Source organism: Coptis chinensis, chromosome 3, assembly GCF_015680905.1.
Source record: "Coptis chinensis isolate HL-2020 chromosome 3, ASM1568090v1, whole genome shotgun sequence".
NCBI lineage: Eukaryota > Viridiplantae > Streptophyta > Magnoliopsida > Ranunculales > Ranunculaceae > Coptis > Coptis chinensis.
Window position 1 is genome coordinate 12,428,154 of NC_141458.1, and position 26,634 is coordinate 12,454,787.

Below are 26,634 nucleotides of genomic sequence, written 5' to 3' on the forward strand. Positions count from 1 at the left end.
TCTCTTTCCCTAAGTTCTATGCACTTTTGTGTTTTATTTTCATCATTTACAAATGTATCCTCTAAACATATAAAGAAATCCTCTAACAAACTAACTGATTTTTCTTGGTTCCTCTTGGACTTTGCTTTCTTCGATCCAAAAGGACGCTCAATTTCTTTAGAACCCTCCGATTCCACCAACACTTGGTGAATTAGAAGTTGAATCTTCACCATCACTTTTGCGACATTTTTCTTTTGTGGGGAGGCTTGACATTGTCTCAAAAATGCTACTCCACTTTGGATTATACTTGAGTATAACATAGCAATGATCAAGTGAAAAACACGCTTTTTATTGTTGTTGGTATATCATCCTTGCATCGGACAACTAAAAAAAAAAGAATTAGACTAAAATAATCATAAACGAAATTTATAAATTGACAAATTGACGAAATTGTAATTACTTACCTTTGTATTGTAGTACCACTTGCATTTTGAGCTTCCACCACATTCACAATTGTAACAAACTTGTTCATTATTTTAAAAATATATTTTCATATACCGCAAATTGAATCGGAAGACCTATCCGACCCACGTGTTTGATTGAACTCGTTTGTTACACGATTCCAAAATCACTTTGCATTTTGGAAAACACCAATAATAGTCTTCATTAATTTTTATCCAAACAAGACATATAGCTTGATCTTCGGGGCATGCTAAAGTGAGTCACAGTCTTCTTTGGTTTTGATTGAGTGCTACCACTTTATTGAGTTGCTTGAGATGCTTGAGATGCTATTTGAAAGTAATTCAACTAATTTTGAATAAGAAAAATATGATTGTTGGAAGTGTGAGTTGAAATGGAACAAATGTTATATATATACCAAAGTTTTGATTTTTGACCGTTCTGACTTTTTGATCGTTGTTAGATATAAACTAGCTGTTAGAACTCCAGACGATGTTTGATTCCATTTGGAAAAAAAGAAATATATCTAGACGGGATGTTTAATTCCGTAAGATGAGTTTTGTAATCCGGACATAATGAAACATCTCGTATGAAATTCACAACTCAACTACTATCTCGATAGCAACTGCTACTCTCGTTTTGACTTAGTGACAAGTGGCCGTGATTGTCACCCATGCATTTGCATCGGACAAGGGTTTTTGGTCCACAGTGGTGAAAACTATATCCCTCACTTGCAGTGGGAATGCTTTTACCGTGCCCATTTATCCTTGTGGCATGACAATCACTGCTCACAGCCCTCACACAACTCATACATTAGTGAGAAATTATCGAAAAAAAAAAAATAAAATTAGTGAGAGTTGGTGGAGCAAATAGAAACCTGATATTGAATCAATTTATTTATTTATGTATGCAATAGTTTTATTGGACAACTGAGAAATTGGAGGAAATTGAAAGTTATACAGAAGGTATTCATCATATTTAGGAGTTAATTAATGTGATCTTAACGATTCCAGTTAATATGATCTTCACAATTCCAGGAGTGAGTTCACGACTCTTCATTTCTTGTACACTAGATGTATTAGTTTCACAAACAAGTTTTAATAAAATTCTCTTTCCTAGTTTTGTTTTATCGTGGTATTAATAGCAAACACCGATTTGTTGTTTTCTTCAATCAATCAAGAATTTTTTCAATCAATCAAAGATTTCATATTGAGTGATGGATTCGCTGTTTACTCACTTTATAATTTGTCGACAAAATGATAACAACAAACCACCACTCACTCTTTCACTTCTCCTCAAAACCCCGATCTTAATCAACAAACCACCACTCATTCCTTCCCCCTTTCCAAGCATACCCCAATACCCAAACTCGAAAGAAGAAGTTGAGGTTGATGATATTGGAGGTTTGGAATTAAGAGATGTTAATATAGAAAATGCTGAAGGTGGGATTTTTATGGTAGATGAACAAGTGGAAGAGAAGTTGGATTTGGATACTGAACAAGAACAACAAGGACCAGTTATTATTCCTGGTCTTGATGTGAAAAGGGAGGAGGGTAGTATTGGTAATAGGGAAAATGATGATGATGATGATGATTGGGATAGTGATAGTGAAGATGATTTACAGATTGTACTTAATAATGATGATGGGCATATGGGTGGAATGGGAATGATGGATAGGAATAATAATGAAGGAATGGGAAGTGATGATGAGGATGGTGAAGATTTAGTTATTGTTGCTAATGGTGATCACCAGCAGCAGACTAATGAGGAGCAGGAATGGAGAGATGATGCCACACGGGAAGCGATGGAGAAAGGAAGGAAGCAGGCGAGAACGGGAAAGCCAATGGAGGAGTGGTTAGTACTGGTGGGACGAGGATCGGGTACAATAATCATATGTACCATCCCCACCATTCTCAGTTCAAGGTCAGTTTCTCAGTGTTGTTGTCACCACACACATCATGTTGTATGGAAAAAGCTATAGTAGAAATGTTTCTTTGTAGGTTTATATACAGTTGTTGGAGTTGAAATTGTAAAAATTTACTACTGGGAATTGGTCGTTTAAATGTAATGTATGTGTTCTTTTTACTACTGGGAATTGGTCGTTTAAATGTAATGTATGTGTTCTTTGTTATAATAAAAAGTTGTATGAACATATTTTTGGCTACTATTATCAAGATTTTGTTATTGTTATTCATTTTTTCTGTGTAGCTATGCCGATGTTCAGATTCTGGACTGACTGAACTACTGAAGGGCAATATACAAAAACAATCCCAATGCAACAGCCAAAATCTATTACAGCCTCATGCAGTAGATATATGACATTATCTCACGCGTTTTACATGAGTCCTGTTTGACTAGTTTTCTTTGGCATATCAAAACATTTGAAAGAGGTCTCACAACAGGAGGAAGGGGAAAAGGACGGATTGTGACTACGCTATTTCACATTAACACGATCTGTATATGAACTGTATGACAATTAAATAAAGCAATTCATTTTGGAGACATTGGGGCATTGGTTTGCAAGGTTTGGAGGTCCAAACCTATTCAGAATCTATCTAATGTGTTTATAATCAGATTACATTTGAATTCGGTTCTCCTCTGGCATATCATCTTTGTCTATATCATGGTTGAGGTTGATAGCGAGCTATCTGCCAGTATGTTCTTGTGATATCTGGTATAGTAGCAGGGCTTAAAGTAGATATGCAATGAGTATCTTGCAAAATCGTAGGGAGCTTGTTTCCCTGTGACTGATTAATACTTGTCTGTGGATTGTTTTGTGAAGGAGTGGTAAACACTTTTCTTAAAAATTGTATAACTCGCGCCCTTTTAATATTTGTGTTCGAGTCTCTCTTGGGTTACTTGTGGAGAAAGTTAGGTGATTGGTCCTACATGTTTCTTCAACTAGTGGAAAATTATTTGAAAATTTATTTTCATCCATTTTAAACGATTTAGGGGATCAAGGAAAAGCCCGTTCTGATTTTTGGAGTAGTCTGTGTTTCTTAACCAAGTTAGTATTTTCTTTTGTTCCCTCCAAAAAGAAATAATTTGTTCTATAAACCTATGTATAGCTCTTACTTCACTGTTGTTGCAGTCTGTCCATCCTTTATGTGATACTTCCTTAAGTTTTTAATCAGAAGTTACAAAACTTTTTTATTTGTTTTGCTTTATGCATTAATATTGCTTGTTGCTATATCAATACATATAAATTCTTAGATGGAAAGTGATTGTTTATCATAAAACATATTCATGTGATACCTGATTTTGGATTATGAATACAGTTGAAAATTAATGCAACTTTTTTTTTGTTACCTTCTGTGGTTTGAGCCAATTTCAATTTTTTTGGAGGAGTGAGTTGTATCTAATTTGATATTTAATAATATTGCATGATTTCTGGACCCTCGTTTTGGCTCCATTTCATTTTTATGGCACTTATGTTCCTCGTACTCCATTTATTAATTTTAGTTTGAATTGTTTTTGCATGTAATATGTGCGACCTGGTGCAGCAGTGGTCCCCGGAGGAGCTATTGTTGGTCCTGGAGGTGCTCCAGGTCAAGTTTGTCCGCCTATCAATGTGGGTCCTATTGGTGGTCGTGGTAGAGGTGATTGGAGACTTACAGGGCTCAAAGTTTCTCCTGGAATGCAGAATCCTTTCCACTCTGCTTGGCCCAACACCTCAGCTGGACGAGGTTTTGGCAGCGGATTTAAATTTACACTTCCATCTCACAAGTAATCTTTGCATTTCATAAGCTCGTATACGATTTCTAATTATCTTATATAAGAGCATGCTATTTAATCACTACATACATCACGTGGTGCTGAATAATGTCTTGTTTTTGTGCGATTTTTTTTCCAGATTTTCCAAATTCAATTTATTCTTAATAAAATAGGAATTGAACTGTGCACAGTATAGTTTGGAAAAGAGTCCATTTTTCTGGGAACGAGTTCATTTATGAGGTTGTAACGTAGCAGAAACGTTATAAAAAGTTCATTAGAATTTGAAGATTAAGAAGTATAAAACGAATAACCAAAATTGAAGAGTAAAACTGAAAATTGATCAAGTAAATTGATGAACCATTATGCAATATTCGTTTCTGTGCTCTATAGTTTTCAGTTTCACCTTTGTTTTCAGGACAGTATTTGACATTGACATTGAGAGCTTTGAGTACAAGCCATGGAGACATCCCGGTGCTGATTTATCTAACTTTTTCAATTTTGAGTTAAAGGAGGAGAACTGGAAAGATTACTGCAAACAGCTGGTGAGTGAAAGCTCTTGTCCATTTAGATTTTTTAATATTATCAATTGACTGATGGAGACATATAATGATAACACAGGAGCAACTTCGTCTGGAAGCTACCATGCAAAGCAAAATCCGTGTTTATGAAAGTGGACGTTCTGAGCAGGTATACTTTTTCATGCAGTCGGAAGATAATTGCTATTCCATGCATTTATTTGCTTCCTACATAGGAGGAGAAAGAGGGGAGGTGGTTGGTGGTAAAGACAGATAATTGCTATTGCACTAATTCTTTCATCTTTCAGGACTATGATCCAGATCTTCCACCTGAACTTGCAGCAGCCGCTGGCATTCAGGATCCATCTGCAGAAAATCCACATCTTCCAAAGTCCGATGGCGAACCGAGTGATTTGACTGGCCAAGGAAGAGGAGCTTCACGCACACGACAACTAATTGTATGGCTTACTTGCATATTTGTAATTTAGACATTTTTTATTTTTATGACTAATGAACCTTCTTCAATATTTTTTATGGTGATGTAAACTTTTCTTCCCCCTATTGATGTTTTGGTAGTGTGGCATTTCAAAATTTTAAGATGCTTTTCCTTAACGTTAATATTTTAAGATTCTTTAACGCTTATAGCATATCCAACAGCATAGAATTAATTTACTTTCTTGTTCTTTGACAAACAGTGAGACCACTCTGTGGATACCCCACTGCAGTGCGGTATTCTACTGTTATGTGCAAAGATAGACTTAGTGCAATGGTGATTGTTCCTTGCAATTGCTCTAAATATTGGGTTTGATCTCATTCTTGACAGAGAAATAAGCACATTAAATTAAATGATTCTTTTGAAATTTTAAAAAGGGTCAAGGGGTTCGAACCTTTGACCCTACCCTTCTTTGATGGGACTAAAAGTGTCTGCGCCACAAGCTTCTTAATACTAGTAGCGTAAAAGGAAACATGCATCTTGAGAATAAAGATTGATAAAGACCGTTGTTTGTTTCTTTGTTTTTTTAATATGCTTGGGTTATGGAAGAGTGGAAGACCATAAGTGCCATTTAAAATTCCTATAGTTACAATTCCTATCCTTGTCATCACAATCAATTTGTCAATTTCATACGATTTCAATTCAAGAGGAGCACAATACATCACATTTTCTTCATCAGTACGTATTGAAGCTAGCAAATCAGCACATTTCTTAGCTTCTCAATAGATTTGCTCTGGATACACTGTAACTTTATGGAAGCTCTAAGGATCTCAAAGTACTATGGAAGTTTCTCTTTATCCTGCAATGTTAAGGCTTTAAGAGAGTCTGAGTCATTACTAATAGAACTGAGACCAAGCTTCAAACAGCCATGCTCAGAACCCCTTCGTTTGTTGTAATTTGACCTTTTGTACCCAAAAAGACATCCCTTATCCTATAGATACTATGATAACTCAAGGAAATGCAGCCCAAGATTTAGTCAATACCATATGCAAGTCTTCTGTTCATTCCATTGATGTTCCATAAGAAAATCACGGATTCTTTTATCTCAACTCTTCTCAATATTTATTGGATTTACTCTCAACTATTTGTTTTCAAAACCAGCCAACAGGGAGAGCTATACAGGTGGAATGCAGTTATAATGCTGAAAGGCTTCCTTCCATTGATACCAAGCCGCCATGAATCCGTGAGTCAGATGCAATCATAGAGGCAGTATCAATAACTAAGTAGTCACAATGTCAATAATGAACCAACACTTCTTTTATTATAATAATGTACTTCTTTTTATATTCTCTATAGTAAAATCAATAAGATATGGAGTATACCTTACTAAAGTTCCTGGATGAACAAATTGTTTTGCAGGACTCTGGGGATGATGATGCACTCGCAACTAGTGATGCTGACAATGATGTACAGAGAGATGATCTCAAAGATAGTGAAGAAGATATTGCGCAGGCTGAAGATTTTGACCGTCTTCCCCAACCTTACAAAAGTAGGAAGGAGATGGTGGGTAGAAGAGAGCCTATGGGTTCTGAAGGCGATGAGGTTTTGCCATCCCCTCCAGAAGCACCATTTAAATATAATCCTGGTTCTAAGGAGAGCGCACCTCAGGAAGGGAGGTATTGCATGTTTGTCTTGCAGATTTTATTTGTTTCATATTTATAAGTAGGCACTACTCGAGCTTAGTATTTTGAATCCCTTTGTCTTTTTGAATCTATTTGTGTAAGTGTATAGACTAAAACCGGATTGTAGAGCTCCTTCATTGTCGGGGAACTCATCCTCGTGTGGTTATTAGGTTTTTAGGCGATGTTGCCCGCTTTTAGGTGAGTGGCGGAGCTGCAATGTTACTAAATTCTGATGAAGCTCATCCTCATATGTTAAGTAGGTTACTATTAATTATCGCCTGCTTGAGGTGTGAAACGGAGCTGCATTGTTAGTTAATTCAGTTGGAACTAGAATCAGGTTGTTAGAAACTTTGTGTCTCCTAAGACCATCCAAAATGAGGAATCTTTGGATAGTTTCACAAAATTATGTATAGCCAATACCTAAAGTGTCCTGCAAAATACGATTAGAGTTATAAATGGGAAAAAAAGAAGAGAAAAAGAGGAAGGAGGATGTGGAATGAATCAGAGTACAAATGTTCAAGATAAGTTTGTAACTGTTCCTTGCATGCAGTGTAGAATTGTGATTGGTCAATGTGAACTTTCTCTGAGACATCATTAAATATAACCACACGGTCTATGAGAAAAACATTTATGTTACGTACTCAGTTAATAAATCTGATTTTAAGTGTCTGTAAGAAGTTCGTTTTCTTGTTTAGAAAGGATATTCACATAAATAATTGTAAATGTAAAAAGAAAACTTTTCAAAAGGGAAAAAAAGTATATTTACTTATATTTACTTTAGTGTGAACACACAACAAAGGTGTAGCTGTATGTAAGTGTATAACATTGTTTACCATGCTATGAATCGGTACAATAATTACAAGTTGTAGATTACAACTACATGTTTCTAATATGGTCAACTCTATACATCTTAAAATCAAATCTGTGCGCCTCTGTGGCTGACCTTTTTAAGTTTTGTTTTTCACATTGTCAATCTTTGTTCCGGATGATATATAATAACCAACAACCACCGGTCTTTGTTTTCAGAGACGATACCACTTGGGAACATAGTATAGTAAGACGTTGACTCTAGGATCAAAATCCCCTTCATTAAGTAGACCGGCAATTGTTGATTTACTATACTAAGGAGAACCATGGTTCGTAAAAACAAGTCTGTCATCTAACTAATTTACTCCTCTATAGTGCCCTTTTCATCAATTTGATTTATCTAAATGGTCGGACAAAATCTGTTCCTTTACTGACAGGAATGTGCTCATAATAACATTTTGCCTTTGTTCAGGTTAGCAGTAGGGCTGCAAGTGAACATGAAAGTGTCAATGTACCAATCACTGGACACACAAGCTCCCGTGATCCTGGCCAATCGAGGTTGTCATCCTCTACTACACTCTCCAAGAAGGGTTCTCATGACCATGATGCTCCCCGCAGCAACGCCATTCTTCCTAAAAACATAGAGAAGATGCTCCTTCAGATGATGAACAACAAAATCTAAAGTGAGGTTGATCCAAGTTGGAACGCTGGACAAGCAACAAAGACAGGGATGAGTTTGCCAACTCTCTTTCTACATCTAAGGCTAAGGAGAGTGGCAAGAAAAACAATGATCTGTCATCTATAGTCAGTGAACAACCAGATGACCAAATTGTAGCGGTTGGGTCTGTTGAAGACGAACATCCTGTTGGGGAAGAGGGAAGTGGTCATGACTTGGAGATGAAAGATGCTGGCACAAAACCATTACCAGGTATTAGGCAAGTGGAATCAGACAAAGTTGGGGATGACCGGCACCTTGACACAGTTGCAAATCTAAAGAAGCGAAGTGAACGGTTCAAGACACCAATGCCAACTGAGAAGGATACCAGAGCGACCTGCTCGGAAAAGAAGGTGGATCGAGTAGCTAAGCACAACGACATCTTATAAGAACTTTTGGCTTTTGTGCTTTGAAATTGTTTCCGTGATGCCTGGACGCCTGGACACTCCCAGTATTTGAGACCTGGTGCTTGAAAAGAGTTTCGACTCTCTAACTGCCTATGACACAGTGACTGCTTGTTTGGCCCAATAGATTTGCAACTGTTACATTAGTTATGTATGTTAACTGAGATATTGTAACATTGAAACGGCCAGTCTTGGTGGCTGGTGAATAGATTTTTATATTTCTGCATGTACTAGTGTAATGTTGTACTCAAGTAGATGGTATCTGGGATGCCATGGAATTCCAGCATCTGCTAATGCGTGCTTCAAAAAAAAAGCAAGCAAATGGGTATGCTTGATGACGACTTTGGTAATCTTGTGCAGGAATCTTGTATTTTCTGTTGAGATTGTCGTCACTGAGCAACCGGATGGCACCATTCCATCACACTGCGTGGAAGGAGTTGAACAAGCAGGTTGCAGAGGAGATGAAGAGTTTTTAAGACACATAAATACGGTCTCTGACAGGCCTTGATGCTATTGTAGCTCCCAGGATATCAAAAGAGCATTCCTGATTGAAATCCTAATTTTGTATTGTAGATTAGCTGTTTACTCACTTTATAATTTGTTGACAAATTGATAACACATCGAGAGGGGAACATCCCTTGCTTATTCTAGACTAGTGAATGCCCGTGCTAGTCGGCACTCTAGACACATTGCTTTTGAACAACACCCCAAGAGACCATCTCTATAGTAGAGCATTGGATCGATGATATAACCATTTCCAATAGTTTTATATTTCATAATCATTTCATAGCATACTCAAGTGAGCTTAATTATTGCAATTCTATGCCATTTCATTTCTCACAAACCAACTCATTATATATATCTTTACAAATTTATTAATTCAATACATATCAAAATGAGAATGAGGGAAATAAGGGGAGAGAGTCTTTAATTAAGAGCATCATCATTTTTTTTTTAAAATAAAAAAATCCAGCAGAGTCTCCTTTGTATTTTCAACATTTCAAAAACATAAATTTTGTCATAACCTGAAAAGCAAACAATACAATTCTCATAGATCAACCATACCAAAATATATAACTTCATATTTATACATAACACAAATTATTTCTAAACCTAAAAGACAACTCATTAAACATTAAATAAAACTTTGGATAATTTTTCACCTGAGACTAATTCTAGTAACGAAAGGGAAAAATAAAATAAAATAAATACTCCACGCACATTGATCGAGTTTCTCATTTATCTCTCATTCTTCCCTCTATGCATACTGTTCACACCATTGTATTACCATATGGACAAATGCATCATGGAGCAATGACTGCAATCATGTCGCTGAAAAATTCTGGCAATTTAACTTGGTACCTGCAAGCAAACCACATACACATGATTTTTTTAGACTTGATACATTTAGCATATTGTTTACAAAAGAGGTGGTTCTCAAAATGAAATAATATCTATTTATCCATGCTAAAAAAAAAAAAAAAAAAAAAAAAAAACTTACATAGTATATATATGGATACAACATATTCTTTAATTTCTAAACCAATAAAAGTAACATTCTTTAATTTCTCACTCGTCTTTTCTCATTGGTATCGATGTCCTTAGAGAAGAACTTCTGAGTATACGACATTTGTGGTACAATTTCTTGCATTAGGTGGAAGAAAAACGGATATTCTTTTTGAAGTACATCTGGACATGGCCACATAAAGTTTTCCATGATTGAAAACAGGTGTATGTCCTCAAATCAATGCCAATATATTTCACTGAACTGGCCTTGCGACTTATTAATTGTCATGGCATAAGCTAGTCGAACAGGGAATTGTCGCCTTGATAGTTTGTAAGGCAACTCCGAATTTGAGGGAGTCAGAGATATTCTTGGGATGAGTACCGGATTTCTAGCTTTCTCTCCAGTCAAAATTTTGGCTTGAAGGACTTTACTCACACATTGAAGCACCATAAGTCGTGTCCCATTGCAAAGACCATCTTTAGGTGCTATGTTCCCCGAAAGCAACATTATAGGGCATCCGGTTTTAACTTGAGATTGAAAGGTGGTAAGCTAGAGGGGTCGAGGGAGTTCAGAAACTGGTGGGATAGTGAGCCCTACTTGGATTATCAATATCATCTTCGATGATTTTATCTGCAGCCAAATACTCGAGCACTTCACCAGGGAACAAATTCAGTGCAACCTCATTAATTGCACTCACATCATCATTACGGGCAGCAAGAATAGTACGATAAGTTAAGAAATTTGGAGACGGTGTGTCCATAACATCCAATTGGGGATAGACAGAAAAGATGAGTTCTTGGATATTGGTACACTTGCGTACCAATCTAAATTAATCAAAGCAAAAAATGAATTCATTAGTTTCTAAAATAGTTCATTTATATATGGAACTAATAGAGAAAAAACATTCTAATTAGAAGGCATTAATAGCACCCCTCCAACAAAAAATCGGCAAATTCGACATTCTCGGACTCCGCCATTTCAAGCTGCATGTTTAGTACCAAGTGCAAAACTTCTAAATAACTCTAAAGGAAAGAGCGTCATAGTGATGCACCAACAAATTGTTCTCTCTGGCTTAACAGTATAACAGGTAGTGCTGGTCGAAAATCACCACCAAGAACTGTAGTGATACCACAAAATATCTTCTTGTTTTCGCAAATATCGTGAAGTGTTCTATCCACAGCCTCAATACAATATATATGTTGCATGGGCATATCGTCCCAAACAATTAGTTTAGTTTCTTTAAATAGGTCAGCAAGGTCGGAATGTTTAGCGAAGCCGCAAAAAGTAGTATCCATCACATCAATTGGAATCTTAAATGTAGAATGAGCAGTGCGTCCACCAGACAATAACAAAGATGCAATTCCCGATTATGCTACCATGATGACAATAAGACCCATACTGCGGCAGGCCTTTGCAATTGTATTATACAAAAAAAAATTCCCTGTACTAGCTACTCCATTCAAAAAGAAAATTTTTCCCTTATCACCAAATACTAAATCAGTCACAGTAGTGTAAGCATGAAGTTGTTCGTCATTAAGAAGACTCACATCAACTGCAGCCTCTTCTCATATGCATTTATGTTGAAGTTGGTGTTGCTCCCAAATGAGCCTATTGCCAACAATTTTGCTCCAATCCTCTTTTGGCTTTGGCATGGGCGGGAAATTTTCCAATGTCTTTCCAGATTCTAAAAGGATTTGTTCCACCAGATATAAGCCGTAATCTGTTATTTGCTCATCAATTGGATCTGAGATGTCGTGCTTTGTTTGAAGCCAGTGTCCAAGATCATCACATATACTCGATGCAAATTTGCTCCAAAGTAGATCTGGTCGTAACGGATGACACTCTAAAAGAATTACACAAAACAACCTCCGCAGTTGATATTCAGTTTTCATTATCGCCGCCTCTTATAAGCATTGTATCCACTCATCATTAGCTTCTAACAGCCCACAGGCCGGCAATACATGCTTCTTTGTATGTGTTGTACACGGTAGTACCGACTTTATAAATATATGCAAAGAAGGTAGACCCTTTTACAACAGTAAGTAGCAAGTGTAGATAAAACCGCTCCCCGACATTGGGGCTTACAAAATACATCCTACCAATGGAAAGTCCCTGAGTCCTAGGAGTCCACTCTTGAGAGTTTTTGTGGAAAACATTGTGTCGTGGAAATTCTTGATAGGTATATGCCCGTGCATCTGGATCTTCAGCATAACGCTTAAAGAAACCTGTCAGTGTTGAAATTTGGTCTTTGGCTCGGGCAAGAATTGCATCCAGGGGCTATTGGCTATCCTATTTGCTATTGAAAACAACCCTATGCATACCTTCCAAATGAAACGTCAATCGTTGGACACTTGGAAACTCTTTATGCATTGGATTCTGAAATAGATGTCATGCAACTTCTGTTATTGGTCCAATGTACCTTGCATCAATATATTGCTGAATCTCATAATTTGTTCCTGCCGCCACCACTGTTGCTTTGCTAACACCAGTGAGAGAAATGGTATAAAACCCCAACGAGAGAAATGGTATAAAACATCTTTTACTCGGACAACATTTAGGGTCTCTTCAAGAAATGAACTCGGAAAAATCCAAAACCCTTTCTCCTGTTAAGGGCATCAAATCTGGTAACAAATCTCAACAACTTCGGCCCTAAGCATAAGAATTAAACAAAAATTGTCTTCCAACTTCTAATGTATAAGGACGTACTCTATCCGATAGTTGTGATAAATATTAACAAGTGATACACAGTCCTGCTTTTCTTTAGAATAATAAGTTGCTACTTGAATATTTTTTAAACATTTGATGCAATAGGTAAATAACTATTGCCCAAAGAATCACCTGCTCAAAGCAAATAAACAAAAAGTAGCTAACTTTTGCAACAAAACCAAATAATAAACACATTTCAAAGAAAAAAGAAACTTACATAAAGATTGAACATATCGATAGCTTTTTCAGCTTTATCAATAGTAGTCATAGTAACAAACCCAAACCCACGACTCTGATCAGTATCCCTATTGTAAATAGCCTACAAACCAAACAAACAAACAAAAATTACAACTACCCACATTCCAAAAAGCATTATAAGAAGAAAAAAAATCATACCAGCACTATGAACAATCCCCGACTTCTCGAAAAGCATAGCTAGCCTCTCAGAATCTAAATCATAAGGTAAATTCCCAAGAAAAAGCTTAGCATCTTCAGTGGGTTCAGGATAATAGTCACCACTAGGATAAAAGCTTAGCAATTATTCTTGAAGAGACCTAAGTGTTGTATATATTGGTATAAAACCCCAGCGACAATGAGGTGAGAAGATATTTTTTGGTAAAAAAAATCGAAACTAATGTTTTTTGGATTCGAACCCACGTTTGAACAAAATAATTGATCCGCACTCAGTAGCCGTTTGATCTTACTCAAATAGATCTGGGCCGTCCTTTGTGTGTTATTTTGTCCTTTAGTGGGAAAAAAAACCCTATCTTATTAGATAGATTACTCAATATTACTTGTGTCAATCTTATTGTTTTACTACGGGGAAAAAATTCCCTAATGTGCTGAGGTGTCGTACACTATTTTGTATGCTTCTTCAAGTGCATCAGATTAAAAAAAAAAAGATTCAGCTGTTCTACCCTAGAAATTTTAAACAGAGATGGTTAAATTTTAATTTTCAGAGGCAGTCCATTCATGGCAATAGCATTCCAATTTGAAGTAGCCAACTTTCTCCTACACACCAAATGAATTAACACTGCAAAATACAAAAAAGTACTCCATAATTGGTTGTTACTCCAAAAATGTGTTTTGCTCAACTTACGAATTTTGTCCAGCTGTCGAGAACTCCGGATACAACAATAACAACATGCATTGATGCAACACATCTCTTCAAAAGCAAATTATTTAGGTTTTGGCCAAGCATACCACATAATTGCTGAATGAATGACAAAATGAATGGTACTTCGGTACCTTGACTTCTGCGATAGGGCATGTTTTATAATATCCCCCACCAAGTACTTGGTACCTCAAATAGAGACTAGAAATCAGTACTTTCAGCCCTCAAAATCTGTTTGTAGCAACTACCAAATGAATAGGAATAAGAGCATTCGACCAACTTCAGGTAGGAATAAGAGCATTCGACCAACTTCAGGTTTTAAAACTCTGAGCCCGCATTAGTGGCCTCTATTACTTGCATGAGAAGTGCGGGTATACCTGTTGTGCTTTAGCGCCAACAAGATTTGGATCGACCGAAATTAAATATTACATTTAAGGAAAGCTTTATAGAAAAGAATCGATCTGATCTAGTCAATTTTCAAAAATGTTTACTGGGGATGGCCAGTGAAATTAAACACATGCATTCCTTCAGCTGATGGTATACGAACTTGGCTGCTACAAAAGCTAGTTCATAATATTGATGAGTTCATTCATGTGACCTTGACGATTCCCAGCATCACCTCCATCCTTGAATGGTTTTTTCTTTCCCTGCAAACCACCTTCTGGTCTATTCAGCTTAAATGGCAAGAGAACGCTGGTAATATCTTTAAAATGTGGACCGGCCGTGACAATCTCATGTACAATATCTTCAATGCATAGGACACCGTGCTTCCCTAGTTCCTATAAAAAGATAAAACCAGACGTGAGCAGAGAAAAAAAAATAACTAAGATGAATAATATAACTTTCATCAATGGTTTAACACCTGCTCGATGATGTTATTGTCCGTGAGAGGAACACTCTGATTGTTAATATTCAAAAATCCCTTCTTGAATACCAACTCCTTGACACTCTTCAGATTAGGATACCTGGAACACGAAAATATAAAATACAGTAACCAAGAACCAAGAACAACATGTTTAGTAAAAATGAAAAAAGAATAATCAGTTAGTTACCCATATGTGACAAAAGGTTCCACCATCCGCAGCATATCCATTATAAGCCTTCATTTGCTTTCAGAAAGACACCACTGAACACTCTCGTTAATCTGAGACGGTACAGAATCTTCCTAGCTTTTGAATGCATAGCATTGTTCGTGCTGAATGTACACGGAAGGTCAAAACAATTAAACAAATTGACTAGTAAAACAGTAGACTTTTGGTGTGTAAATAACCAACCTACGAATGCGAATGATGAAAACAAGTGTAGACTCCGGGGTGGAAAATGCTGATTTGCCCCACCTATGCCTCTGCTTCATATTGACAAAATCTAGCTCCTAAAAACAGAAGATAATTAATTAAATTAGTTAAAAGAAAACATAATAGGTATTTGAGGGGTGGATTCTTACTTTGGTGCGGTATTCTTCAATGAATTGTTCAGCTCGTTTGAAGACAAGTTTTTTATTTTCTTGCTTCTCAAGCTTCTTCTCATGGAGTCTCTCTCTTCTTTTTATTGCCCATTCATCATTGTTTTTCCTTTTCTTTAATATTACTTCCGGTACGTAAGCTAGTTCCGCCATTTTTTTTTCCCAAACACGCCTTAAACCCTGAGAGAAAAAGGAGTTTAGGTTTTTTTTTACACAAGCCTTAAACCCTGAGAGAAAAAGGAGATTAGGTTATTTTTTTTTTTTTTTTTAATATAATATATGGAGTGATGGGTTATGGCCCATCTAGGTCCAATCAACTGGACCTTGGGCTTTAGAGTTGTCGTATGTCGATATTATTGAACAAATTTTAAGAGACTAATTAGATAAGCTATGATTGTTAACTAGCATGTGTCCTGTGCTACGCATCAGTTCGCCAAGTTGTAAAGAACTAAAATGAAAATTGTTAAAAAAACTAAAGAGAAACAATTTTTTGTGAATCTCTCACTAAGAAAAAGAGAAACAATTTTCTTAAAATGGGAAAGATATACAATTCCTATACATAAATTTTAGCTTTTAAATTAAGAAGACTATCCTACAATTATTAAAGAAGGAGGTGGTTCAATTTTAATAGAGATCAGGGAGCCAATTGTAATTATTAATAAATAGGAAAGATGTAATTTAAATAAACGTAGAGAGGTGGTTCTAAAATCTTAAAATTGAGAGATTAGAAATACACTGTTCGGTTGAGAAGTGTGGTTCCTACAAACCCGGCTATCATATAGTGTAGAGATGACGTTGTTCAAAGCGAATAAGAATATTGAGTAATACGATACTTGATCCCAAGTCTAGGTGAAATGGTTTATCATAGCTTTTTCCTTAGTTCAATCAATCAAGCATGTGATTGAAAAATAAAAGGTTCAATATCAAGTATCATTCGTATTTTAGTCATAAGTTATATACTTGTATTGGTATACTTATCCCTTGTTTCAGTAATATCTAATCTAAACACCTTTAAAATAGCTTACCCGAGTTAGCCGATGTGGCTTGAGCCGCCAGCACATAGAGGCCTTGGCGAGCTAGCCGTGCACCGCCCTTTTTCGTCAGCCCATTCGCTATCTGTCCTTTTTAGCTGCCTAACTGTATCCGGCGTCCGTCCGGGTTTTTCCTCCAAACAACATTCAACACTTACGTTCTCCTAGCTGCTCAACTCCGAGCCATCATCCTCAGCTTCCACCGCCTGCTTCACCCAATCAAAGACTCTGTCAAACAAATTCGTTTTTATCGAATGAAATCAATTCAATCAGTAGTTTTTATTTTCTCAACAGAAAAAATAAACCCCCCAATCATTTGCTTAACATCTTCTTCCCATCCTACCAATTTCATCTTTTTGAATCGCTAACAAGAAGAAGAAAAAAAAAAAAATAGTTAATAAGAGGTAAGAAGACTGCTTCTTTAATTACTTTTTCTTATTTGATTGATTATTTCATGTTTCATGTTTGTCAATTGGGATTGTCATTTTTTCCGTAGATTTTTTTTTAATTGAGTCCGGGTTCGAAAATTGGATCAAACCAATGTTTTGATTTTGTTAGCTAACTTGTTGAATTTGGCAAAGAAACTGAACAACTTTACCCCCATGCCAGTCGACCAGTACATGTTGTACCCTCACTTTGCTTCCAATATACATCAACACATTAGTCTAGATTTCGGTCAGGTAGGAGAAGGAGTTTTGCAGTGGTAGAAGCAAAATCTTTTGAATTTGAATGGTGGAATTATTCTCAAGGTGAGGAGGAAGTCAGCTTAACTGAGAGAGGAGGAAAAGGGGTTTCCAAGTGCACAACATCTTTGCGAGGAGCAAGGTGGCTAGGTAGTTTCTTGTGTCAAGCCTCACTAGGTGCCGCGATTGAAGGCACACCTGTCTCCTTTTGGGATGAGAATGTCAAGATTATGGGTTCGATTCGCTCAAACAGTAGAGGGGTTTACATTAATATGCTCATTATTTCGAAAAGGAATGATAGAAGACCGAAAACAATGTGTTTTCCAGCGGGTCCTGACAAAGAGGGTTGGGTGGATTTGGGATCTAATATCCTTAAGTTATTGGAACCGTCTATATCTCTTCTGAATCGTACAGGGCACACAGGTGGAAGGGAATAGCACCTCAAACTCCCGAGGAACACCCCCGTCAAGCTCCAACAGTCGACGGGCACAGTCGTAATGGAGTAAGCAGGACAGTTTTGAGACCTACACTTTAAGTAAGATCTGCTGGAACGGTGTTAAATGCGTCGTGGTGGTCATCTATAGTTTTGTGTATAGTAGTATCAAAGGGTACACCAGATTGGAGGTGGGTTAACCAAAAAATGTCCTCTGTATTTGGGATGTTTGATCTTAAAGTAATGGAAGATGGGGATGCTATTGCTTCTTTCAGCTCAGACTTAGAAGTAGCAAAGTTGGCCTCAATGCCTCTGTTAGCTTGTCGGGATTTTGAAATTAGCTTTACAAAGTCGAATCCAGAAATGGGTTCTTTCTCTATGGAGAAGATGCAGGACAAGGAGGTGGTTTTATGCTTTACAGGCATTCCTTTGCACCTTCGAACGGTAACCATAGCGGAATCTCTAGCAAAGGAGTATGGCAAAATTCCTGAGTGCGATGAGGACTCCATTGTTTAGAGCAGATCTTCCATTAGGGTCAAGGTCTAGGTTAGTCAGATCGATAGTATTCTGCGCATCATAAACATAGAAGAAAGGGGTATGTTTTTCCCATTTGGGTGGTGGTAGAGATGGGTAATAGAGGTCAGAACTCAGAGTTGGCGGTGGATAGAGTGTTGGAAGAAGATGAGGTGGCAATATCAGGAATAGGGGAAGTACAGGTGGACCATATACAATCAGAAAATTCGCTTGGTCAGCAGAATTTGGATGGTCAAGGTGCAAACACGTTTGATCCTAGTAGACCCCCAGGTTTTCAAAATTTTCAACCGGGAACTCTTATTAATTCAAATTGCGAATGCAGATCGGCCGCAAATGGTACTTCGCTTTCTAATGAGATACGTCAGGTAGTTGGGACTCCTAATGTTTTGCCAGACCTTGACAGTGGGGGACATCCACAATGTGTGATGGTAAGTGGGGAGGGTAGCAGTAGATCGGTATCTGCTGTAAGAGCTGAAGTACAATGGTGTGAATTTGGGCCCATTGAGTCGGCAGATAGAAATACGGGCTTAGCTCCACAGGCCCACAGATCAATAAGAAGGGTTCCTATTTTTCCTTGGTCTAATGGGTTCCTCAGGTGGAAAGCTTTGCAAAGGTCCAATAAAAGAAAACGTAAGAATAAGTCCAATAGAGGTAACAATGGATCTGATAGTCTGTTCTGACCCAGGACCAGAATGTGGTACGTACTCTCTGTTATCATATTCTAGTTTGAGTCTAATACCTCAGGAATTTTTGCTAGAAGAAGTAAGGACTATATAGTAGGAGATGCAACACCTTATATGGTAGAACCTCAAGGGGTAGGCTCAAATTTTTACAGAGACAGGAGGGGTGTGGTCCAACCGGAGATAAGGAGGGGTGATGATCATACTAGAAAGAAGGATGTTACTGCAGTGGCGAGTAGTTTGTGCACTTGCCAAAACATAGAGGAGCTTGGTGAGTGGATAAAATATATGGTTGTTCCAATTGCGAGAAATTTGGGACTTTCGTCGGGTTTGAATCAAGCTGGATTAGAGAAGTTATTTGGGGGTTTGACTAAAGAAAATAATAATGAATTAGGTCATATGGGCGATTTTGGTCATCAACAAGGAGTGTCACTGAGGGAGGAGGATAACGAACATGTCAATTAAACTAATCACATGGAATGTAAGGGGTTTGTGTAACGTGGAGACTTGTAATAATTTGCGGGTGATTATGAAGGAACACAATCTTGTTGCTCTTTTGTTCCAGGAGACAAAAATGGGGATCAAATCTACTGTTTTTTTGACTGATTTGTGGCGACATCCGTGGAGGTTTACTTATGTTCCAGCTATGGGACGGTTAGCACTTTCGAGTGGGATTTTAATTGCTTGGAATTCTGACGTAGTGGGGGTAACAGATGAATTACAAGGAGTTTATACTTTGTCCCTAGTGTGTGTGCTTAAGAGCACTGGGTTTTCCTGGGTGATGACAAGTGTGTATGGTCCAAACGGTGATAGTCAAAGATCGCACTTTATGGAAGAGTTAGAGGATGTGAGGGCTTGGTCGATGTTGCCATGGGTGTTGGGAGGAGATTTTAACCTTGTACGATTTGTACATGAGAGGGTTGGTGGATGTAGGATCTCAAAGTATATGAAGATGTTTGATGAGTTTGTTATGAGAAATTCTCTTATTGATTGTCCTTTACATGGTGCATCATATACAAGGTTAGATAGAAGGAGCCTCAGCCGCATCGATCGCTTCCTTGCTTCTACAGAGTGGGATGACTACTTCCATCAAGCCAAGGAGATAGCTCAACCTAAGTATATATCTGATCATAGAGTTATTTTGTTAGACTGCTCATATACAAACAGAGGGCCGATTCCTTTTAGGTTCGAATTGATGTGGTTCGAGGATCACAATATTATTCGGCTGATGGAAGAATGGTGGTTTTCGTTCTCTTTTGAGGGGTCGTCAAGCTATATTTGGTGGTGCAAGATGAAAGAGCTAAAAGGCAAGCTAAGGGCGTGGAACAAAGAATGTTTTGGAAGGGTGGATCAGCTTATTAGAAGTAAGACAAAAGAGATAGATGATCTGGACCGCCTCTTCTTTGACGTCAGACGAAGAAGCTTATAGGGCCAGCTTAAAAGGAGAATTACAGGAGCTTATGAAAAAAGAGGAGATATCGTGGAGGCAGAAATCAAGGACCAAGCTTTTCAAAGAAGGTGAGAGCAACACTAGTTTCTTTCACAAAATGGCAAACGCGAGGAGAAAAGGCAATAGCATTTGTTCGTTGGTTATTGATGGGGAGGAAGTGAAGGATAATAATAGCATTAGAGAACATATTGTGTCCTACTATAAAGCCCTTTATTCAGAGGACCCCTTGGTCCGGCCGAAAGTGGATGGTTTGGAGTTAAACAACATCACACCTGACCAAGCAATAGGTTTAGAGGCAGATATCACTGAAGATGAAGTAATTTCAGCGATTAATGACTTAGGGGGAGAAAAAGCACCGAGTCCCGATGGTTTCCAGATGTGTGTTTTTAAAAGGTGCTGACACTTTCTTAAGTCCGACTTTATGGCTGTTGTGGAGGAGTTTCAGAAGCTTATGACTATAGATATAAGGAATAATTCCACCTTTATCACACTCATTCCAAAAAAGGTTGGGGCTCTTGAGTTAACAGACTTTAGGCCAATAAGTCTTGTTGGTGGAATATATAAGATAATCTCCAAAGTCCTTGCATCTAGAATTAAAGTGGTGCTGCCTTTCATTATCTCAATACAACAGTCATCATTTGTGGGTGGTCGACAGATTTTAGATGCTCCATTGATTGCTAACGAGTGTATCGACTCCCATTTGAAAAGCAGAGAAAATGGTATCTTGTGTAAGACTAATATATCCAAAGCATACGACCATGTAAATTGGGAATTTCTCGATTATTTGTTGAGCATAATGGGGTTTGGTGTAAGATACAAGAAGTGGATCAAGCTATGCATTAGTTCTGCATTTTTCTCTGTTCTTGTTGATGGATCTCCAGCTAGGTATTTCCGGAGTGAAAGGGGTTTGCAGCAAGGTGATCCTATATCGCCATTCCTTTTTAGTATTGTTATGGAGGCTTTAAGCAGACTGGTTATAAAAGCAAGAGATATGGGAAATGTTAGAGGATTCAAATCAGTTGTAAACGGTCCAGAAGTTGTCGTTCTCTAATTTGCAGATGACACATTGTTTTTGCTCGATGCTTCGGCGTCACAGGTTCTTGTTATTAAAGCCATTTTGTTAATCTTTCAGGCGGTTTCCGGTTTAAAAACTAATATGGCTAAGACCTCACTGCTGGAGGTGGGAAAGGTGGAACATTTAGATGGTTTGGCTCAAATTATGGGGTGTGCTGTAGAAACACTCCCTTGCAAATATTTGGGTCTACCACTTGGGTCCAAGTATAAGAACCACAAAGTATGGGATCCAATAATTGAAACAGTCCAAAGGCGACTTGGAGGGTGGAGATGCAAACTGATGTCTAAAGGGGCTAGACTTATCTTAGCAAGTAGTGTTCTCTCGAATTTACCGGTTTATTTTATGTCCCTTCTCATCATTCCCAAAAGGGTTGCGACAACAATTGAACGGTTAATTCGTGACTTTATCTGGTGGTTTTTAGGGGAGCACAGAAAATATCATTTGGTGTGTTGGGAAAAAGTTTGTTCCCCAAAAGAAACCGGTGGCCTCGGGTTACGCAACCTAGCATGTATGAACCAAGCTTTGCTCGGACGTTGGTTATGGAGATATGTCACAGGTGAAAGCTCGTTGTGGCGTGATGTTTTATGCGCTAAGTATGGGCATGATGAACATAGGTGGTGGCCTAACCAAACAACATAAGCTCATGGATGTAGCCTTTGGAGAGGCATTATGAAAGCTCTACCTTTGTTCAGACAGGGTATAAGCTTCACTGTGGGTAATGGCCGAAAGATTCTGTTCTGGTCGGATAGTTGGATTGGTGGAAAGTCATTGGCAGAGAAATTCCCAGAGATTTTCCAAGCTTCTAACAATAAAAGTGGCTTTGTATATGAGTATGCTCATGCACACAATGATCGAGTGACTTGGAACATGTTTTTAAGGAGGCGAAATACTGTTCGGGTTGTACAATAGGTGAATGTTTTGTCCAGGTTGTTAGATACAGTGGTATTGAACACATAAGTGGATAGTTGTAGCTGGAAATGGACAAATAACAATATTTTCTCTGTTAGCTCCTTGTACGAGGCAATTGCTGCACAAGCCCGACATCCAGAGACAACAGTGACCACTTTTCCTTCAAAATTGGTATGGAAAACTCACTTACCTTTGAAAGTGAAGATGTTCTTTTGGGAGGTTATGCTAGGGCGAATTCTAACGGCTGACCAACTAATTCGCCGAGGTACTATCGTGTCCCCTACGTGCTCTTTGTGTTCTATGTTCATGGAGGATATAAGTCACCTATTTCTGCACTGTTCATTTGCTTTGGAAGTATGGACAATCCTAGTACACCCTAGGCTTATGGCTTTCCCTCTACTAGCTCAAGTAGAGACAATTGAGGAATTTCTTTCTTATTGGCCAAGACAGAGGGACAAATCGTTTAGTGCGAACTTATAGAATATTCTACCTTATGCAAGGATATGGGCAATATGGAAGGCGAGGAACCATCATATTTTTTTGAACCGCGAGAGCTTTTCGATTAAACAACAACGTCTTTGGAGATAACGGGTTTATGTTGGTTTTGGCTATCTAATATGGAGGAAAGACGTAACTTCCACTTCAGAGAATTGGTACTAGACTGGACAAAGGTGCTTAGAGGACCCGAGGAGGGACGTTTGTAATAGGGAGTTATTTGTGTTTGCTTTCTTGTTTTTCCTCTTGTAATTCACACTGTCACATGTGAGGTACTCACTCACTCATGTACTTGTGTGTTTTTACACTCCTTTCCAATAAAATCAACTTATAAACAAAAAAATACATTAGTGTTGTATTAATGTTCAATAGATTGGTTGATGACTTCACGTGTAGAATATGTTCAGCAAGGTAGGCAATTAGACATTCAAGAGAAACTGGGCCGAAGGCCGCCAGTTGGAGTGAAGAAGTTAAATGTAGATTTTTCTTAAATGAAGATTTTTGTCCCTTTCATTGAGTGTTCTAACTTCTCACCATTCATGCTTGAAAATTCTCATTCACACTGTAAGTTCTTCTGAAGAAAGAATTTGGGATTCTGATGTAAACCACAGAAAACCAGCGGTGGTTGGTTGGGCCAAGGCTGCAAAGAGTTTGTGAAAGTAGAAGGAACTTTCTTTGAGTCAGTCAATGAAGCAACTTAATGGTGAAATAATAATGATACCAACTTCCTTTATTTCTAGAATTCTACTTTTGACTGTTCAAACATGTCAACTGCTTTCTTCTTTCTTTCTCATTGGTGGCCTTGGGAATTGAGAGTCTACTATGATTCCACCAAAGGGGCAAACTCTTTATTTATCAACTACCAATCTTCTTTGAGTAATGAGAAGTCTTTGTCTCTTTGATCATTGGTAAGTCCGTACCACTCCTATTCTTTTAGCTATTATCAATCATCCTAATGCCGAGCACAAAAATAAGCAATAATGTTGTGTATTTTATAATACAAATAAATGATAAGTAGTCGGAATAGTGAGTAGGTTTCTCAGTGTTGGCTACTTGGCATATACATTTTCTTCTGTCTAACCCCACATTTGTGAGAGGTTAGCTTATCAAAAGATTGATATAAAATGGTCGTACCATCGGAGGTGTTGCATCTCAAAGGAGTATGGATGGACGGGGGAATGGTTCTATCAACTTTTTGATCATGAAGCAACCCAATTATTGTATCAACTACGGTTGAATGGCCGCCATAAATCACGGTGTTGTTGTACAATTTTTGCACCGTCGAAACTGTTAGTGCGCAAGTAGGACTAGAATCAATCTCGTGTAGAATAGAGGACTCCATTTACAAGTCCACTTAACTGTCTGGGAATGCAGGAGCCACAACAATCTCCAAACTTTTTAAGTAGCGCATACAATTCTAAATGCTGTGTATTGGGTTCTTAATTCTTATTACCAGTTGGAGTAGTCATAGCGCCACATCAAATTCAGACGGTTGTGGGTTTTATATTTCTCTGTACACATCTTTGTCGGTTACCGACTTCTGGGGGGACTTTAGGTTTTGCAATAGGAATTTGACTAGGTGATTTCTCACCGGCCTAAATTCCAAGCATATGTTTATTAGTAGGTAGTTATACAATAATCCGATGTTTTATTACTTAAATTGTTTATTAGTAGGTGTAAACATGCTGTCAATGTTTGATAATGTGTCTGCGCCTTTATATAACTTGCGAATTTTATCAACATTGTAGTGGTTTGTTGTCTATAATGGTTGCAATTAGTTACTCATCAATTTCACTTCATCTTTGTCCCCTGCATTTCGCCTATTTAGCTTTATTAAGATCACTAATAGCAGCTTAATGAAAATTCATGCGATGAATGACCTATTTTATAAATATGGGGTTATATTAACCGCCTCAACGTCTACTTCATCTACAATGTATTCGGTTATAGTTCAGTCTTTACAATAGGATTCTATCTTACTAATGTACTCATATTTAACTCTTTTAGGTGGTTCCACATGAAGCCTACGATTGGTTATCCACTGTGATTGGGAGTTTCATAACAAAGTATGAAACACTGATCATGCTTTGCTGGTATAAGGTTGGTTGCAAACGATTATTTTCAAGCGCTCGATGTGGATTATGATGAAACATTTGCTCTGGTTTCATGTCTTGACACTATTAGAGCTATTATATATAGCTATGGCGGTACAAAAAGGTTTGTTGTTGTACCAACTTGATGTAAAATTAGCATTCTTGAATGGGGAATTGAAAGAAGCGGTGTACGTATGTTGAACAACCTCAAGGCTTTATGGTGAAAGGAGAAGAAGACAAAGTGTACAAATTGAAGAAAGTTTTGTATGGGCTGAAGCAAGCGCCAATGACATGGTATAGTCAAATTGATGGCTATTTCATTGATAGGGGTTTAAGAAAAGCAAGAGTGAGCCTACCTTGTATGTAAATTAATGCAAAGGTATGTCTATTTTGGTTGTTACATTGTATGTAGATGACCTGATTTTTGCTAGAAATGATGCTAGAATGATTGATGAATTTAAGATTGATATAATGAAGAAGTATGAGATGAGTGATATGGGTTTGCTACATCACTTTCTTGGAATTGAGATATACCAAGAAGATGATGGCGTGTTCACTTGTCAAAAGAAGTATGCTGAAAATATTGTGAAGAAGTTTGGTATGGCGGGTTGCAAGGCAACGCCAACACCACTTGTTGTCAATGAGAAACTCATGAAGGAAGACAGTGGGAAGAAGGTAGATGAGACTTTCTACAGAAGTTTGGTTAGTAACTTGTTGTACCTTGCAGCGATATTATATATGTTTCAAGTTTGTTGTCAAGGTTTATGAGTTCTCCTAGTCACTTTCATCTTGGGGGCAGTAAAGAGAGTGTTGCGATACATACAAGGAAGTCTAAATTTTGGCATCAAGTATGATAGAGATGTAGATGTCAAGTTGATTGGCTATTGTGATAGTGATTGGGGAGGTTGCATTGATGATATGAGTACTTTCGGTAATGCATTTTCTTTTGGTTCAGGTATATTTTTATGGTGTTCAAAGAATCAAGAAACGATGGCTCAATCATCAGTTGAAGCGGAGTACATTTCAGCAGCAATGGCGACTTCTATAGTCACTTGGTTGAAAAGAATAATGGAGGATCTCAAGGAGAAGCAAGACGAAGGCACGAAGTTATTTTGTGATAACAAATCAGCCATAACAATGGCAAAGAACTCAGTCTATCACAGCAAGACAAGGCATATAGCGATCAAGTATCACTTCATAAGGGAAGCTGTGGAGAAAGGCGAAATCCAGCTTGAGTATTGCAAGCTAAGTCCGAAGAGCAAATTGTGGACATCTTTATAAAGGCTTTGTCAAGGGAGAAATTCCAGCAACTAAGGGAACTCTTAGGAGTCCATGAACATTCTGTTAAGGGGGAGAATGTTAACTAATGTAATGTTAGTGCTAGAGATATGTAACTTGACTAGTCTGCATATGTATATTGTAAGAAGTCACATAACATTTAAGTATGACAGTTATAGTGTCATATCTACCTGTAAGTTGTACCCAATATATAAGGGATTATTGAGAGTGAATAGGAGAAAGAGAGAGTCTTTTTAGAGTGGTAATCCATCTCCTTGTCTCTACCATTAACCCAACACAATTAAATGCTATGATAATTCTATCGTTAATTCATTTCAACAAAACAAAATAGAATATGTGAAGGTTTTGTCTAAAATTAAGAAGATAATAGGGTTAGGCAGACCCTTACCTGCATTACAATCTTAAATATACCATGCCTCTACCATCATTTGCTACAATCTCGTAGCAGGCTATAC

The 26,634-nt window shown here is 37.7% G+C and overlaps 1 protein-coding gene, 2 long non-coding RNA genes and 1 pseudogene across 6 annotated transcripts; 2 read left to right on the plus strand and 2 right to left on the minus strand.

The window, feature by feature from the left end:
- The first annotated feature begins 1,600 nt into the window (after positions 1–1,600).
- LOC147507985 (uncharacterized) lies at positions 1,601–8,996 on the plus strand. Of its 3 annotated transcripts, none has more exons than XM_086600612.1 (7): positions 1,601–2,361; positions 3,942–4,164; positions 4,568–4,694; positions 4,771–4,839; positions 4,976–5,125; positions 6,520–6,776; positions 8,062–8,996. In XM_086600612.1, the coding sequence occupies exons 2-7, from the start codon at positions 4,076–4,078 to the stop codon at positions 8,231–8,233; spliced, it is 864 nt and encodes a 287-aa protein (XP_086456738.1). In that variant the 5' UTR covers positions 1,601–2,361; positions 3,942–4,075; the 3' UTR covers positions 8,234–8,996. The 3 variants fall into 3 exon arrangements, with proteins under 3 accessions (XP_086456738.1, XP_086456736.1, XP_086456737.1); XM_086600610.1 differs by having other exon boundaries at positions 2,187–2,361; positions 4,573–4,694; XM_086600611.1 differs by having other exon boundaries at positions 2,187–2,361; positions 3,945–4,164; positions 4,573–4,694.
- Positions 8,997–9,673: 677 nt separating this feature from the next.
- On the minus strand, positions 9,674–13,602 carry LOC147507986 (uncharacterized). Its single transcript, XR_015217861.1, has 3 exons — positions 13,318–13,602; positions 13,139–13,240; positions 9,674–10,070 (listed from the first exon to the last, which is right to left on the minus strand). It is a non-coding gene; the product is annotated as an uncharacterized LOC147507986 (long non-coding RNA).
- Positions 13,603–14,460: 858 nt separating this feature from the next.
- On the minus strand, positions 14,461–16,645 carry LOC147507987 (large ribosomal subunit protein uL30y-like; annotated as a pseudogene). Its single transcript, XR_015217862.1, has 6 exons — positions 16,523–16,645; positions 15,480–15,677; positions 15,310–15,407; positions 15,088–15,230; positions 14,898–15,000; positions 14,461–14,814 (listed from the first exon to the last, which is right to left on the minus strand). The product of XR_015217862.1 is annotated as a large ribosomal subunit protein uL30y-like (transcript).
- A 20-nt stretch (positions 16,646–16,665) lies between these two features.
- Positions 16,666–26,416, plus strand: LOC147507988 (uncharacterized). The gene is made up of 3 exons (XR_015217863.1): positions 16,666–16,932; positions 24,795–25,259; positions 25,836–26,416. It is a non-coding gene; the product is annotated as an uncharacterized LOC147507988 (long non-coding RNA).
- Positions 26,417–26,634: the final 218 nt, after the last annotated feature.

Coding starts and splice junctions, on each gene's coding strand:
- LOC147507985 (XM_086600610.1), top strand. CDS start 2,332: ATGTACCATCCCCACCATTCTCAGTTCAAG. Junction 4,840..4,975: donor AAAGTGGACGTTCTGAGCAG/GTATACTTTTTC, acceptor TTCATCTTTCAG/GACTATGATCCAGATCTTCC. Junction 5,126..6,519: donor CACGCACACGACAACTAATT/GTATGGCTTACT, acceptor ATTGTTTTGCAG/GACTCTGGGGATGATGATGC.